This window comes from Styela clava, chromosome 5 (genome assembly GCF_964204865.1).
Source record: "Styela clava chromosome 5, kaStyClav1.hap1.2, whole genome shotgun sequence".
NCBI classification, from domain to species: domain Eukaryota; kingdom Metazoa; phylum Chordata; class Ascidiacea; order Stolidobranchia; family Styelidae; genus Styela; species Styela clava.
This window is the reverse complement of record NC_135254.1, coordinates 10,396,164-10,412,872: the sequence shown is the minus strand read 5'-3', so window position 1 is coordinate 10,412,872 and position 16,709 is coordinate 10,396,164. Positions and strand designations below refer to the sequence as shown.

The window sequence follows — 16,709 nt, the reverse complement described above, 5'->3', positions numbered from 1 at the left end:
GTGATTCGCAAAATTTAAAATACTCCTCGTTAATTAACTTGAATCTAATTTGATATTATTTAAATATAATAAATGGAACAATAAATCAAACTGTGTTCAGATTCTAAGTTGACTATCATACTAGCATCTCATTGACATAGATACTATAAAACACTTAATATTGGAATGCCTCAGGGAGGAAATTCTCGAAATTGTTTATAACAAATAGGCTTAGAAAAGGCTTAGTTGACTTACAGTGAAGTCTATACAAGTATGTTTCAGCCAACATGAATAATTTTGCACAGCAATGCAGCAAACCTGAACTATTCATGAGTAATATTCTATTACCATTCTTTTTTAGAGATATTCGGATTTACTTAAATATAATAGAATATTTAGTTCACAAAAGTGTATTATATTATTACTTAAAATGTTATTTAGCATTGCAGGAGGTACCTTTAGTTTATATATTTATTAGTGGCGTTTGTATGTAATGATGCATGCTTGCAATATCCTGAATCATGATATATTGAAACAACATTTGGAATTAAAAATTTAGCTCTGTTAGATTTTCAGCGCAAGTAATGTTTCATAGTCCACAAGAGTGAATAATTTTTTTTTTCAAACATTTCAGAATATAGGAATAGTTAGAATATTGAGCGGATATCTGATGATAAATAAAGGATTAAATATGTACAAAATTAAATTTATAATTTACGTAGGCCTATTTTATCTTCTTTCTCTAGTTGATAGAAATAGAACTATATTATTATGATATTCCGTTTATTTGTCTGCTACATTTTGTCCTACACGCTACTTCATCTTGACAAAGGTAGGTATGTGGTCTCAATGTCATAATAATTTTATTAACAAACTCCAAAAATGACTCTACTAAATTATCTAACTTCTTAGTCGCCAGTACAACATGCGGTAGGAGTCTGAATAAGATCGTTTCGTCTAGAGTGGTCGGAGGGAAAGAAGCAAAAGAAGGAGACTGGCCATGGCAAGCAGTGTTCGTAAAAAATCCTCACCGACTGGTATCACAGGTTAATGCTATAATTATTTTCGATCCAATTTGTACTAGGAAGACGTGTTTCATAAATACGTCTGTAATAGAGTATTCTCAAAACATTGTAACTTTACTCACTGAGAAACTGCAACTTGTCTGGCCGATAATTTGTTAATTTGAGTTTTCTAAATTGAGATGCTTGCTCAAAGGGATGAACAAATCCTTATTAATGTTGACAGAATACTTTGGGAAAGTTTGATTAATTATCATTAAATGCAGTGATACATTAAAGTGCCAAACTGGAGTCGATTTACGTTAGAATTGAATTACTCTGATCTCAGTCTCGTTACAAGGTCCGTGTAATCCAGTGGTTCTCAACCTGTGGTACGCGTACCACTGGTGGCACGCGGATCAAGTGGTACGAGGGCAGCCTTGAATTATTGCAACAATTAACTTTTGAGTTGGCCAAAATATGCCGACAACGGTTTATCTTCCACACTCTATGTTTTCGCTGAACGGCCTTCATGAATGTTTCCCCGTGCATCAATTTTCTTGTTTATTTACGTGACCAGCAACAATCAGTGAACATTGCCTCGTTTTTGTAGTTTTGCGTGTTATTTGTCAGTTTTCAGTTGCGTTTCAACAAAATAGTTGGGAATTAAATATCTTAATTGGTATTATGTCTAGAAAGGAGAAGTAATTTTGTTATTTGATTAAAAACGAGTCTCGCAAATGCTGCGATAGACTAATCTAAACTAAGCTATCAGTGTCTGTAAGCGGCACATGGTTGAATAATTTTAATAAAAATAAGGGTTTACAAAATTTGTTGCAATAGTAAAGTATAGAAAGAATTTTTCTGGGGTCAAGGGTCAGAGAAACGTCTTATGGACCAGTCCAGCCTTTAGAGATCGCCCTCGCCTACTATTTCCCACGAACGAATCGAGATGGGCATGTTTTCGTCCGTCTTGCGAATTAGGTCACTAAGGACGTAGTGCCACGTTATAAAATACTCCCATAGTGCGTGTCTTGTGCCATTGTTCCCTACGCCAAACAGGTACGCGGCCAGAGTAAAAAACAGTAAAGTGATACGCGGTCAGTAAAAGGTTGAGAACCACTGGTGTAATCGAATGAAAGCTTTGACATTTTTTGTCAGAGCAACTAAATTGAGAAATTTACATTTTCATGCTTGTTCAGATTCGTCCTCGAAATATGTTCGGTGGTGGTTCGGTTATAAACAGCAAATGGGTATTGACTGCTGGTCATGTGTTTGATGGAACGTTTGCAAAGTCGCTCGTTACAAACGACTGGAAAGGGTTTCTTGTAATTTTGGGTGAATATTTTTTTAGCTTAGCAATTTGTAATTTCAAAAAACTTATGTTCAGTAGCATTTTCTAATTTTCGCCAAGGCCTACGTCTGCGGCCTCTCTAAGTAGGCGAACAAAATTAGTTACCTCCATATTGGTACACACTTCTGGATCGCCATTCTTTGTGCCTTGCGTGCTATATATAATTTGCTCTTTACGAGATAATGGAAATCCACATTTCGCATGATCGCTTATTAGCAAATTTGTAGAAAAATTATTTATATTCACATAATTTTTATCTGATACACATGGTTTAATGAGCGAAATGACTTTCAAAATATATTTTGTAAAAAGTGAATACAATAGGCGTTACGTGTGCATTTGTGTTATTATTATTATTTTTTACCAGGCATGACAAAATATCCAGAAAGAGTTCAATCACTCGCTAAAGAAACCGTTTTATTTGAACCTGAGTTGGTGATCCGTCATGATAAATACAAACCATCAACTTATGAATATGATGTTGCTTTAGTAAGTCGATCGGAGAGGGCCTGTACCCGGTCTTCAGAGGGGAATCTTTTTGTGACTCGTTTCGAAAAAACATAGTAAAATACAATTGGTTGTATAGAATAAATTTCGTGATCCCTTGACAATATATCATTAATATAATTTATTGTTATAAAAGCTGTAAACATCGCATGCCGTAAATACTTTGTTGTTGTCATTGGTTTGGAGGTGAAATAGTGTTTGCCGAAAAAAAGTCAAAAACTGGATTTGTAGTATTTTCAGCTCATTGTCTTCAAAATTGTCTTCATAGATAAAATTTGGAAAAGCTCTCCATGAAGTAAGACGGCGTTTAGTGCCTCTTACAACTTTAATAGAGATTCCTTTTGATGGAGACGTACGACCGGTTTGTTTGCCATGCTACAATGCTTGCGGTACGACAGAAGAAAATAATAATAAATTTTCTCCAGAACTTTGTGATAGATTTGGTGAGATCTAATTTTATTAGTTTTCAGACTATAAAAATAATTTTATTCATTTTCTTGAATTCATACTCGCAGTTGCAAAAATAAAACTATTGATGTCAACATGTCTATTTATGAAGTATTTCGAAATTTATTCTGTCAGAAAAAAATACGGTTATAGCCGAAATATCAAAAAGTTCAACAGCCCAGTCTTTCGTAACTGGATTCGGATCAGTTGTTGCTCGTGATCCTATGTCGACAAATTATCAATATCCGAAATCTCTACAGCAGGCAGAACTTGCAGTTTTTGATGACGAAAGGTAACGAACCATATTCTGTAATTGTCGGTGGATATAGAACAAAATTCACATTTTCTCATCATTTGGATCACAATATAATAAATAGCCTGTTTTCAACAAAAGATTTCTAAATTCAATCTAAAATAACATAATATATTATCAACGTACGCCTGCCTGAAAGCAACAAGCAAATCCAAGGTAACAATGAAAAAATATCATGTTTGTTAATCTATGTTTCATCATCACATGAAAGTAACGCCAGGTTCAGCACTGGTTAGACAAATTGTTTATCTCAAACCATCAATCTTACAAAAAATGAATAAAATTATGCAGTACACAGTAATGTAGAACCAAGAAAAAATTTATTTCAATACTTTCATTGTCCAGTTCTTTATGGCTGCTTGAAAACTCTGTTAAGGCACAATTTAAAAACAACTTTTGAGTTTGGTTAAGCTAGTAATATTTACAATAAAACTATTGTACATTTCCACCATAGTTGCGATGATGCTGTCAAGATGATAAACGAGATTTATAATTCTGTCGGACACAAGGTCGTTGCTACATATACGAAACAAATGTTGTGTGCCGCAGGTGCGAGGAACATTTCAGATGCTTGCCAAGGAGACAGTGGCGGCCCGCTCGTTAGAATGGTATTTTGAATAAATGCATAAATAACTTTTATTTGATTTGGTATAAGATTTGTTTTTCAAGTCAAATTAAAGAATACTTAAGCTTGATTAATAATGGTAATTTGTAGCTACTCTTTCTATTCATTGATTTTTATTTTGTTTGCTATCACGGCAAAATTTATACTTCCGAGAAATTCTGTAGGTTAGCCGAAGCAAGAAAATTACCACCCTACTCGATAGAATTTTCTTACATTGCATGTAATATTTATTCAGACAAGGTTTTCGATAGATGAAGTATGCTGGACTCAGATTGGCATTGTTAGTTGGGGATTGGGATGTGCATCTAACAGCACAAATGGTACGGTCCTGCCGGGATATTACACAAACGTGGCTGTTTTGATGGGATGGATTGCAGAAAAGATTGGACTTTGTAAGTAGAAGGATTCTATATTTACTATATTTTGTCTCATTGAGTAATCGGGATGGAGTTTTGAATTTGAAATATTTTTTCAAGTGGTGAGGTTCAGGCAGTTCACGCAAACCCGGTCATGAAATGTCATTATAAACCGCGAACCTGTTTTTATTTTAATTTTATTCGCCTTCAGTTAGAGATCTTGGAGCAAATAAGTGGCAGCTGAGGCAACTGAACATAGTTATATATATGAAAGACTTTCGTCTTATTTGCAGTCAATACGATTTTCTAATCAATACTTTAAATTATACCATAATTTTTCACAACATAATGAGAGCGTTGAATCAAGTTTTATCTTGAGAATTGTGGAATAAATTACATACAACTAGCATGCGCAGTTACAAAACTATCAAAATAATGCTAATACTATAAAAACACACAATTCGCAATCTACTTTATTCTAGTATTTTTCCCATTCCAGCTGCTTCATCGAAACCGACCTCAATCGCTGCGACTCTTGTACATGAAGAGGATATTGATACTAGGGGTAGATCATTGCCAAAAGCAAATTGTCCAAAACCATTTAAGATAGAGAATGGACAAGTTAGAGAATTCAACACAGAACGTGCAATTGGAAGTGTGATAAAGTATTCTTGTGACAATGATTTTATGCTGTCTGGTAACAGTACAGTGGTATGCGGTCCAAATGCTAAATGGGGTACAGCTCCAATATGTGAAGGTAAGAAATATGACAGAAATATGTACCTGTATTAGAGTTAAAAATATTTATTTCACATATAGTGTAAGTGTGGGAGGTTTTGCAAAATTCTTATTGTTGTCATTGTTGAAGTAAGTTTTATCCACAAGTAATGAATCAACCGAATTTCAGTAATTACCAGTTATTAGAAGTTACTAAACAGCTTTTAAATTCAATTTGTATCAATTGTCTATGATTTCTATGAGACTCGATAATTCAATCAAACTTTTGCTTATGTATATAATAACCTCATGTTGCAAATTGTTTAGCTGGGCAGTGGTCTAACATCATTCATCGAATATAAATCCACAACATGTTTATTTCTGCTTCTATATAACCTTATTTGCGTGAAAAATATGTAATTCAGAAATAATGTGTCCACAACCTATTGTTCCCAATAATGGAAAAATCGTCGGTGATGTGTTCACATCTGGAAGTCGAGTGCTTTTCGAATGCAACGATGGTTTTATACTTCACGGAATTAGCAGCTCGACGTGCGGCAGCAACGGTAAATGGACAGAAAGTATTTGGACGTGCAAAGGTAAAATTTATTACTGTTGAAGAAATACTTGATATCTTTCATTCAATCACTCGATCGTGGGGTCCTGACTCATGTTCATCATTTTCTTGTCACAGGCCAATTTCATTTTCTGCTTAAGGCTTGTAAATAAGAGATCCACATTGCACTGTGGATTAAAAGATAATGGAATTGTTTAAAGTTTTGTGTATCATTCCATCGTTTAATCCGTTATAATCTGACCAATGTTGACCTTAAATCCTAACTAGCAACGCATATTTGGAACACGGCTATCATTTGCGGAAATGGTTTGTTTTTGCTTAGGTAAAACGCAATATTTATATTTTATATTATTTCGTCATTATAAACATTTATAGCGTAGCAAACTGAATTAAAAAATATTTGTATATATATATATATATATCTATATAGTATAATTTTTATGCAGAAATTATTTGTCCTGAGCCCGAAGCTCTTGAACATGGAAAGGTCTTTAAATCAGATAACTTCAAATATATGAGTCAAATAGTTTATCAATGCAATAGTGGATACATACTGCGAGGGAATTCTATATCTGTGTGCAATGAAAAAGGCGAATGGAATGGTAGCCGAATATGTGAAGGTAAATACCAAAGGGTTTTCTTATTACGATCCCTTAACTGATTAGTGAAGGATCTTCTCTAACTTCGTGAAAAGTCGCCGTGAAACTCGAACCATTATTAATAGATAGTATAGTATTTTGACAAATCCATCTCAAAAAAGGTAATATTTCCCAATGTATGCGATATAGAAAAGCCAGTAATGTTCACGTTATTGGTATTAGAATATTAAGTAGATTACTTACGATCGAGTCACGACACTTCTTAGCTCTACTGAGAAAAAATGATGTAGTCATATAAATACTTTTACAGCTCAAAAGATGTCATGTCCAAAGCCTGGCACCCTTATAAACGGAAAAATTGTTGGGAATCGATTAGATACAGGAGGTGTTTTGGTCTTCGGATGCAATCCAGGTTACAATTTAATTGGGAGGCATTTTTCTGTATGTAGCAATCTCGGCAAGTGGGGACCATTCCCAGTTTGTGAAGGTATTTATCTTCATTCGCTTCTTATTCTCAAAATTAAAATTGCATTCAACGCTAAAATAAAATTATTCTCTTTTTCTGCAGAAAAAGCCTGCGATGCAATCGTTACACTAAAGAATGGCAACGTAATTGGCAATAACTACTCAATAGGAAGTTCTTTAAAATTTACATGCAATGTAGGTTTTGTTCTTGATGGAAGCGAAGAAGCCACCTGTTTAGAAAGCAGTCAATGGAATCAAATACCTACCTGCAACAGTAAGAACAGATGTTTATACACTTTTAGCAAACACCAAAATATATTGATAGCTTTATAGGATGAACATCAATCATTTTTTTTATTTTGCGACCAGTCGAGGTGTCAAGGGTGCCCAGCACTATCACTAAATAGCAAGGTGTCAAGGGTGCCCAGCACTATCACTACTAACACTCTTCTTTGATACTTTAACAAGGAGACCAACTAGTAATTGATATCGTGATTGATGAATAAGAACCACTCATTCTATTTTCATGAAATAGCAAGTATATATATTTGTTGCTATGTGTGCTGCTAAAATAAATATCATAATAATTGTAGAGTCAGTTTAAAATTAAAATAAAAGAATGCAAAAATTTAGTTTGTCTCATCTTGACTGTCTATACCAGGGGTTCTCAACCTTTTTTTTTTGTCAAGTACCCCTCGAGTCACGAAAAAATCAACGCGAACCCCCGGTAATCGGACAACAAACAATGTTGTGATATATATTTACTAGCAATTTGCTGCAATAACAATTTATTGACTAACTGCTGTAACTAAGTTAAGTCCTGATGCTATTGACCTTGTCCTCCGCCTAACTAATGTATTCTTAAAATCTCTCCCAAGTTTCAATATGCATATCACTTTCTGCAATTCTCGCAGCACACTGTATTAAGAGATTTCACAGTTTGCCTGCAAAGTCGTAAATTTCACATTGTTGCGTCACAATCATAACAAGTAGTAATGAAATATATAAAAAAAAGCAACACACGAAAACTCGACAGCTATCCATCCAAGTACCCCTGAAAATCTTCTCGTGAACCCCTGGGGGTTTGCGAACCCCAGGTTGTGAACCCCTGGTCTATACTCTATAGACTCTAATCTAATTGATATGGAATGATTCTGTATGGATCATTTGTAAAGTTTTCTTAGTTTGCTTTTGAACTTACTGTCGTTTCTTCGGGTTGTTTTTTTATCTTCTTATTTTATTGCCTTTTCCGTTTGAGTTACAATATCTCAGTACCGTCCCGTATGGGAATTTATAGTAATTGAGTGGTTAGAAATTGATTACGTTCTATTTTCTGCAGAAAGACCAAATTGCATTTCACCGGAGGCACCAAAGAATGGTGGAATAAGATCGCCCAAAAAAGTGTACCAAATTGGAAGATACGTAATTTACTATTGCGAAAGAGGATTTGAACTGATTGGCTCATTTTGGGCGCGTTGTTTAAATACCCATGAGTTCTCTTCTCCTCCTCCACAATGCCGAAGACGTGCGTAAAATTGCATTTTATATAGTACTCACATTTCTACTCGTTGCGGTTGTACATGCCATCCATTGTATTTGTTGAATAATTAAATCCCTATTTGTATTGGTCAATAAAAATTTGCGATAGATGGTCCTGCTATAATATTATCATTGCTAATTAGTTTTTGCAACTTCCATTATTTAAATTTTGAACAAATGAAAAAAATAGTATGAACAAAAAAAACAATGTTTTTTGTGTATTTTAATAAGACTGCATGCAAGAAGGGACTGATAGTTATGTAGATAGAAAGCATATATTTGTGTAGCATATGTTGAAGGCTATTTTTGGTACGAAAATGTGCAACGTTGACTACCATAATATGGAAGTCGTAAAATGAATCGACATAACCTAAATTTTAATCATGCAGCCCAAATTTGATGCATTGCCAAAGTAGCTTTTTAATTACTCTCTCAACAAGAGATTAGTTTCCTGAAATGTCATGTTGTATATTTATTCTGCTCATATTGAGACAAAAAAATATTAAAATATCAACATAATTATAAAACATCAATTCCTATCGATGAATTTTGCTGATGAAAATTAATTGGCGAGTTAACCTGGCCGCCAAAGTTAGTGACCAAATTTGCTGCAATTTTTTTGACAAGAGTCACAAACAGGCATATATATTAAACATATTCTGTTGACAGAAAAAGCATTTCAAATATATATCCACTACAAATATTATCATGGTCAGGTATAAATAAATTGAGCAGTTTTCAGTTGGGCATTTTAAATATTATACTTGCAAACAGAAATTTTAGAAATGTTTACTTCTAGAACAAGCAACATGTCCTAAACCACCGACACTCACAAATGGAATTGTTGAAGACGGTGGAAAAACACATTTCGCCGTTGGAAGTTCCATCAGCTTTAGTTGTAATGAAGGGTATTTCTTAAGTGGAAACAGTTCAGTCGCCTGTGGAAAAGAAGGAAAATGGGGGAATTATCCTTCTTGTGAGGGTGAGAAATGAATTATACACTCAATGATGAAAAAACACTCATTAAATACGTTCGAGATATTTATTGTTTGATTATTGAAGCAACAAAGTTAGCATGTGTGGGTATACTTATAGATATGAGGTGGTGATACAGGTCATGCTGTAAAGTGTTTTCATCACTTTTTCAGTTCTCACAATTTTAACCAATTTTCATTTTAGCTGTAACAGGTTGCGACAGACCAAAGCTAGAAAGAGAAGTATTCATTCTGAAACCTCGCGATTTTTATCTGACTGGTCAATATGTAGAGTTCGGCTGTCCTCCAGGATATATATTAAAAGGCTCCAAATATTCAGGATGTGAAAGTTCTGGACAGTTTTTGCCGCCTTTTCCAGTCTGTATTATAGGTGAAGTTTGCAGTTTACTAATTTAGAGACTCTATTAAAAAGGCGTTCAATTCCAAGCACATTTATTTTTAATCTCTTATATAATATTCGGTAAAATACAGTTATTATTACCGGAAAAAAGAACACGGGTTAGTTTTTGAAAGATTTTGCCTATTAATGAATCAGCGCCTTGAAGTCATGATTCTAAATTTTTTCTTCAGTTAAAATAATCATTTTAAAAAGAGTTATAAATTTCCAACTAACCAGCCATTTTATACATTTTCATTATTTGTTGCAGGTCGGACATCATGTGTCACGGGTTGTTATTATGATGAGGAGGCTGCATGCCAGTGCCATGAGTTGTGCGTATTTACTGGAGATTGCTGCAGCGATCATTTTCTGTTTTGCCGTAAGTTGTTAGTTCACGCGTATATTTTAGCATGCATTTTATTACCTATTAAACGATTCCAATCCTTCAAAAATGGCGATGTTAATAGGTATTCACTTATTTTCGACCGAAAGTCAATTTTAACATTTATTTTTTCCATTATTTAATCAAATACACGGCTTTATACATTGAAATATTATATTAAATGTTTTTTATTTTCAGAATCTCGAAATTCAAAAAGATGAGATTGAAGTGTTAAAAGACAAAAGCGTCCCAAGTTATAGGACATTATATGTCCTAATTGGTTTATTTTTCTCTGCATTTTAATTTTCTGCAAATAGGAATTTATTGTATAAAACGATGCTGTATTTTTATGTATAGTATGAATCAATTACAAACGAAACAGTTATATTCAACATGTAAATTACAGCTCTTTTCATATAAGAGTATTTTGAATGTAATAATGCCATCAGACCACCGGGATGCACTTCCATAGTCGCGAGTGCTGACTCAAACGAACTGTACGTGGCATTGATTCACATGTAAGCAGGGCCGGATTTAGACCATAAGAGTCCCCAGGCTATTTCATTTGTGAAGTCCCTCAATATTTTTGAGCTCAAAATTTCTCTCTGATCAACATCACATGTCATTGCTTAATGTTACAAATACGAGTGCATTAAACTCTTCGTTCTTTTCATTCTCCCCATTCATAGATGCAAATTTTTAATTAAAAGAATGAAAATCTACTCAAGACAGTTCTGCTTTTAATTTCTTTGATCAAACAACCGTTACAATAATTATGAAATTTATTTACAAGGACATAAAAAATAGTTACAGCAATCAAATAGAGTAAAACTAGGCTACAAAGATTTTTTTCTAGCTTTCGTCAAAGCAAAATCATGCAAGAGTACATCAAAATTTATTTGTTTAAGTTTGTCACTTTCAATGCACAGAATGCTCAGTGCAGACAACTTTTCTTGAGGCATTGCCGATCTCAGTTTATTTTTGATGCTTTTGAGCCTTGAGAAAGATCTCTCTCCTGAGCAGTTAGTGACCATTAAGCTTAGAAACAGTCTTAATATTGCTCCCACATCAGGAAAGGCAGTGTGGATTTTTTCCTTGCACATAATTTCATAAAGGTTTCTATGAGACAAGGAAAAATATTGCTCCTCTGTACCGGTGAGCCCTTGGTTGTGTGTTTGTCTCACGTACAAATGAAAATGTAGAGGTTCATCAGTAAGTTTCGGGTCAATATCTCCTGGATACGCTTCCTTTAAAAGTTCTACGCCTCGTACAATTTCTGCCTTAGTTGCTTGCAGATTAGGAAGAAAGAGGAACATTTTTGCAATGTCAATGTACACATGAGCTCTTCTCCTTCAATTGGATTAAAATGCGTCGAGCATAGGGATAAAGGAATTTATTTTAAACCTTTCCTTTGAAGAGAGTTCCCTTAAAGCATCAGGTGCATTTCTTTGTCTTCTAGTGACAGCTTTGTAGTTAATATTCGGCAAGGTTGCTTTTGCTTGCTGATCAAACTCATCTCTAATTTTGCTTAGAAAGTCTACAAGTGAACCGTACAATTCGGCACAAGTACTTGATAACAACTCAGAATTCTGAAGGGCTTTGCTAACCCTGTGAAAACGACCTAGCACTCTGGACCAAAAATGCAACAAAAACACAAATTCCAATTTTTCCATTTTTTGCAAAAGGTTGTTAGCATGAAGTCTGGTATCACTCTTTTCACTTACATCGAAGTGCAAATGACTGAGAGCACTAGTGATGGCACTGTAACTGTTCAAAATAGCTTCCGTGGCTTTCGCATGTGCATCCCACCTAGTATCTGACAAATGTTTCGGCACCTTTGATTGAGGTTGCAAAAATGATTTTAGAACTGCCCACCTCTTTGTGGAAGCTGAAAAAAGGGTGTAACTTTCATTGATAATGCCAAAACAGTTCACTGCATCAAGACAGCAATCAACGGCTGAGCGGCCTACCAAATTTAAGGAGTGACCTGCGCATGGAATAAATTTTGCAAATTTATAAGCTGAATCATCTCTCCGCAAATAGTTTTTGACAAATAAGAGGGATTTCCTGATCCTGAATTTCCATAGCGATTGATATGAGCAAGTAAAAATGGATCAAATTTGGCTAATAGTTCTAAAAGACCAAGATAATTGCCGTTATTGGGAGATCCAAATCGTTCATTGTCCCCTCTAAAAGGTAAGCCTCGTTCTACGAGAGTACGAATAACAGCGGTGATTCTATCCATTACATGCCTCCAATACTGCTGTTCTACTTTTATTTGCTCCTCCAGTTTTGAAGTAAGCGTATATACTCGCTTCTTTGTTTGGTAGGTTAACATGGCATTTGTGTGTTTTTCTGAGTTTTCATGAGCTTGGATAAGATAAGAGTTGTGCCAGTCATCAAAACCATCAGAAGTTAAAGCCGAAGAAGATGCATGATTTGAAAAGAGTTTACAAACAAAGCAATATACCCGTTCTTTTGCGGGGGAGTATACCACTCTTTGCTATATGTTTCACCATTGACTTTCGTTGCATAAAACATAGCTTTTGTTCAAAACTAGGATTTCTTCTTGTACACTCGTTTGGAACTAGAAAATGGTCCACAACTGTGCTGAACTTTAGAAGGGCCTCTCTCTATCCAGTAGGCTATTTCTTCATTTAATAATTTTCTTTTCACAAACCAACGTCCTTTAAACTCAGTGTATGTGTAGATCTATGTTCGGCATTATCTGCATAAGTATCTGTAATACCTTGTGATTGACTTACTTCACCAGGTTTGAATTGAAAAATTTGACTATCTCCACTACTTTCATGTGTTTCTTTTCCCCCTCTCTTTGCAGCAACTGAGTTCTGAAATAAACTTGTATTTTCATTTTCACTGGACATGGCTCTTTCATCACTACCTAGTTGCTGTGAAACGTCCTGCATTGCTTTTACTGTAAAAATTGCTTCTGGTTAAATGCTAGCAGTTGGCTGATCAGCTTCGTTACATTGATTTTCTTGTGCTAGCGTCAAAGCACATACTTCACTGCCAGCACCTGTGGCTTCTGTCAGAGGTTGATGCAAGAAAGCAGTGATTGGTTTTATTTTTGTTACCATATCATTTTCTAATTTCTTTCTCTTGCGCTTGCTAGCTCCACTTTCAAATCTTTTACTCATATTAAATTCAAGGTTCGAAAAATTATAAGATTATTGCTTGATCTAAACGCAGGTTAGCAATACCAAAACGTCTAATAATAAGATAAGTCGATAACATTAGTAAATTTCAATTGCTAAAACGTATAATTTACCCCATTAACAGTAAGCAACACAATGTCTATTAGTTATTCCAGCAACATATCAACTACCGATACTGTTTTTTGCAGAGTAGACTGCGGTATTATAACATAGAAGCTTCAAACAGAATGCTCATAATAATTAACCCTATTATGATGCAAACGACGTAATAATGGCTGTTTACAACGTGGTTGAAACCAGTTGTGTATGGAGTTTTTTACTCTGAAAAGCTTGATATATATATAAACTTTAGGCAGGGTTTAAACTTGTCAAGTTTTTAAAAGAATTACAAACTTCGAAACCGAATTTAGAGGCCCCTGGACGTTGAGGCCCTAGGTTTCGGCCTGCCTGGCCTAGTGGTAAAACTGGCCCTGCATGTAAGGATAATTATTGTTGAGCTCTTCCCTATTTTAGCAATATACTTCTATCATATGCAATCAACTAAGAAAGAGAAAAATGAACATCGCAGGAATTTCACTAAGGAGTTAAAACCTAAAGATTCTTCAGCTTGTCTTCAGTCTTAGTTCTGGGCCCTGGCTGCTTCAACGGCCTTTATATTGACAAAATCTGAAAAAAAAAAATGATGCTACCAACATCGACGTGTGTATGGTAATGAATAGGAACGACATCTAGCAAAATATACGAATACAATTTTCTAGCATAACGCTCCATCTCCGAAACATTAAGTATTCCTAACAAGATATTCGAACATATTCTCATAGTTAAAACCACAGACGAGACTTGCCTGAAACTGAAAGTAATGAAAGTAATTTTGAGCAAAACTTTGAATAACAAAAAAATGATGGAACACTATTTTCTACGTCGATTTATGTTATGTTGAAAATCTCAAAGATACGCTAGTTTTTCACATTGTTGCGACGCAATACCTAAAAACACGTTACGTTGAAGACAGACAATATAGGAATATATTTGTCCCTGAGAAGAGAAAAGCCAATGCAATGACTCAATTGCTACACTGATGGATGGATTCACACTACAAGCGTTTCAATTTTTTGTAATTGATATATGTTAGCTGTTTTTCTTCATGTTATATTGGGTGTCTTTTAGTGCTTATATCCTTACTTTTTTTTTTATCTTTCAATGTCTTTCAGTGCATACAATCCACCATTGAACATGATATCATGTGGATGGCATAGTCATCACCAACATTTTCTCAACAGGAACAATACTGCATCATCATCCCAGAGCAGGGGTGTGCAAATTGCGGCCATCGGGCCAAATGCGGCCCACAAAGATTACCTGTGCGGCCCGCGGAGAAGTGCCAATTTTTAGTGATGTGCCCACGAAATGAGTTTTTAGTTTAAATAATCTGGAACTTGCGAGCAATTTCAATCTCCTTGCGCCACAAAGCATATACCATGATTTGAGTGCCACTGCCATGTCACTGTCAGCGAAACTAGCTAGAAAGATCCTGTTGGAAAATACACAATGTTATAAAAGCTTGTTTCCTTTTCATTGAATTTGTTTAAAGTCGGTGTGACAATAAATTGAAATAGCAGTTTTAAAAAAATTTTGCGTTTTAACTCAACATTTCTGCCAGGACCCCGAACAATGCCGTAAAATCAATAACAAAATAAAACAATTTTTTGTGCTTGCATCTACAGTAAAAACTCTATATACATACGAAAAATCCAAGTTACGAGAATTGTTTTCGTGAAAATATATTGACTGACGTATAATTTTCCACAAACATAAACGAAAACACGCGTGTAGTGATATTTGTTTATTTTAGGTTAATTTAATGCAGTGCTTGAAGCACGGATGCCAATTTCGAATTTATTATTCGAATATCGCGAACTTCGATTATCGTTTTTCGTATTTGTAAGAATACCGAATATGGCGCATATATTCTAGCGCCGCCGTCAACGTTTGGATTTGAAAACATTTTACAATTATTTCATTTTTTATTGTAATCGACGGCAGTCGTATGCAGCGCGGCAGTAAATTACAGTCGCCCTTGAAAGTCATTTCTTGCAATTTAGAGCGTATAAAATAGCTCCGAAATATTATGCAGTATCTATGCGGCGCAGTTTAGGTTGACGGTATTAATTCATAATCAAACATAAAATCATAACAGCCCACATGAAACATTTAAATCAGCGCCGACTCGCAAAATAAAAGAAGATTTCCGGTCCTAATTCTCTTTTATTGGCAGATGGGAATTTGGGAATCAGGTTCACTCATTTGATAATGACGATGTTACGTAATTAAATTTGCGCTTCGCTAAATCAACGAATGATGCCGTGAGCAATATAAAAATTAGAGGCCGTGGTGCCTGCCCTGGCACACGCTAATCAACTACCTGCCATACCATTGACCCGTTCGTTTCCCGCGGATACGTACAATAAGTTTCACTCAGTTTTAGTTGAGAAGACTACAATACGCGTACCAGTTAAAACTAAAAAAAATAAAAGAAACTGCAAAATAAAATTCTAAATTCTAATTTTGAATTTCATGTGCGTGTGATCATTTTCGTACATTACGTTCTCTCTTAGATTTCAACTTTTAACGCCTCCCCTCACCTCCTCCGGCCGCCATTCTCCCACTCTCCACAACCTTTGTTTAACCCAGTCATACCATATTATGTCCGAGTTTTGTGGGGTTTTGAAACGGATTTATGCATTTTCAGGTAAAGAGCGTCCGTAATTACGAAACTTTCTACTTATGAAGGGGCTTGGGACAAATTAATGTCGTTCAAATTACGAAAACCCATTCGCAAGTAGTAATTACTTCAAGGTACACACGGTAAGGAGAAAGTACAGAGAAATGCCGAAAAAAACTACAAATTTTTTGTATCTAGAGACATTCGTAGTTAGAGTTTCTAAGTCTGGCCCGCGGCTTCACCCAGTTACCTTTATTTGGCCCGCCTATAAAAACGGTTGCACACCCCTGTCCCAGAGGAATACTTTGGCCATTGTGTGGTTTAAATGCCCACTTCAAATGCCTCTCTTTTCTCTATCTAGTGAGCATTTTTTGATATGTTGGTCAAAACCATAAATACCTATAATAACTGTTCCCGAAGGTTAAATCCCTGACATCTTAGTTACAAAAATTAATATTAGAAACCTTGGTATATATAATGTAATTCACAACAAAGTATTCATTATTATACATGAAATACAAGATTATGAAATACAAAATTATGTTAAAAATTGTTATAGTCATCAAAATTACAGAA

The 16,709-nt window shown here is 34.9% G+C and overlaps 2 protein-coding genes across 2 annotated transcripts; one reads left to right on the top strand and one right to left on the bottom strand.

The window, feature by feature from the left end:
- The first annotated feature begins 673 nt into the window (after positions 1-673).
- LOC120344145 (protein lev-9-like) lies at positions 674-11,008 on the top strand. Its single transcript, XM_039413236.2, has 18 exons — positions 674-811; positions 892-1,025; positions 2,183-2,318; positions 2,702-2,823; positions 3,110-3,284; positions 3,424-3,580; positions 4,056-4,209; positions 4,462-4,618; positions 5,082-5,339; positions 5,725-5,898; positions 6,323-6,496; positions 6,786-6,962; positions 7,044-7,214; positions 8,280-8,465; positions 9,279-9,461; positions 9,659-9,844; positions 10,122-10,232; positions 10,434-11,008. Exons 1-18 carry the CDS (start codon positions 751-753, stop codon positions 10,454-10,456), a joined length of 2,739 nt encoding a protein of 912 aa, XP_039269170.2. The 5' UTR covers positions 674-750; the 3' UTR covers positions 10,457-11,008.
- Positions 11,009-11,071: 63 nt separating this feature from the next.
- Positions 11,072-13,393, bottom strand: LOC144422852 (uncharacterized). Its single transcript, XM_078112737.1, has 4 exons — positions 13,259-13,393; positions 12,916-13,084; positions 11,640-12,123; positions 11,072-11,585 (listed from the first exon to the last, which is right to left on the bottom strand). Exons 1-4 carry the CDS (start codon positions 13,391-13,393, stop codon positions 11,072-11,074), a joined length of 1,302 nt encoding a protein of 433 aa, XP_077968863.1.
- Positions 13,394-16,709: the final 3,316 nt, after the last annotated feature.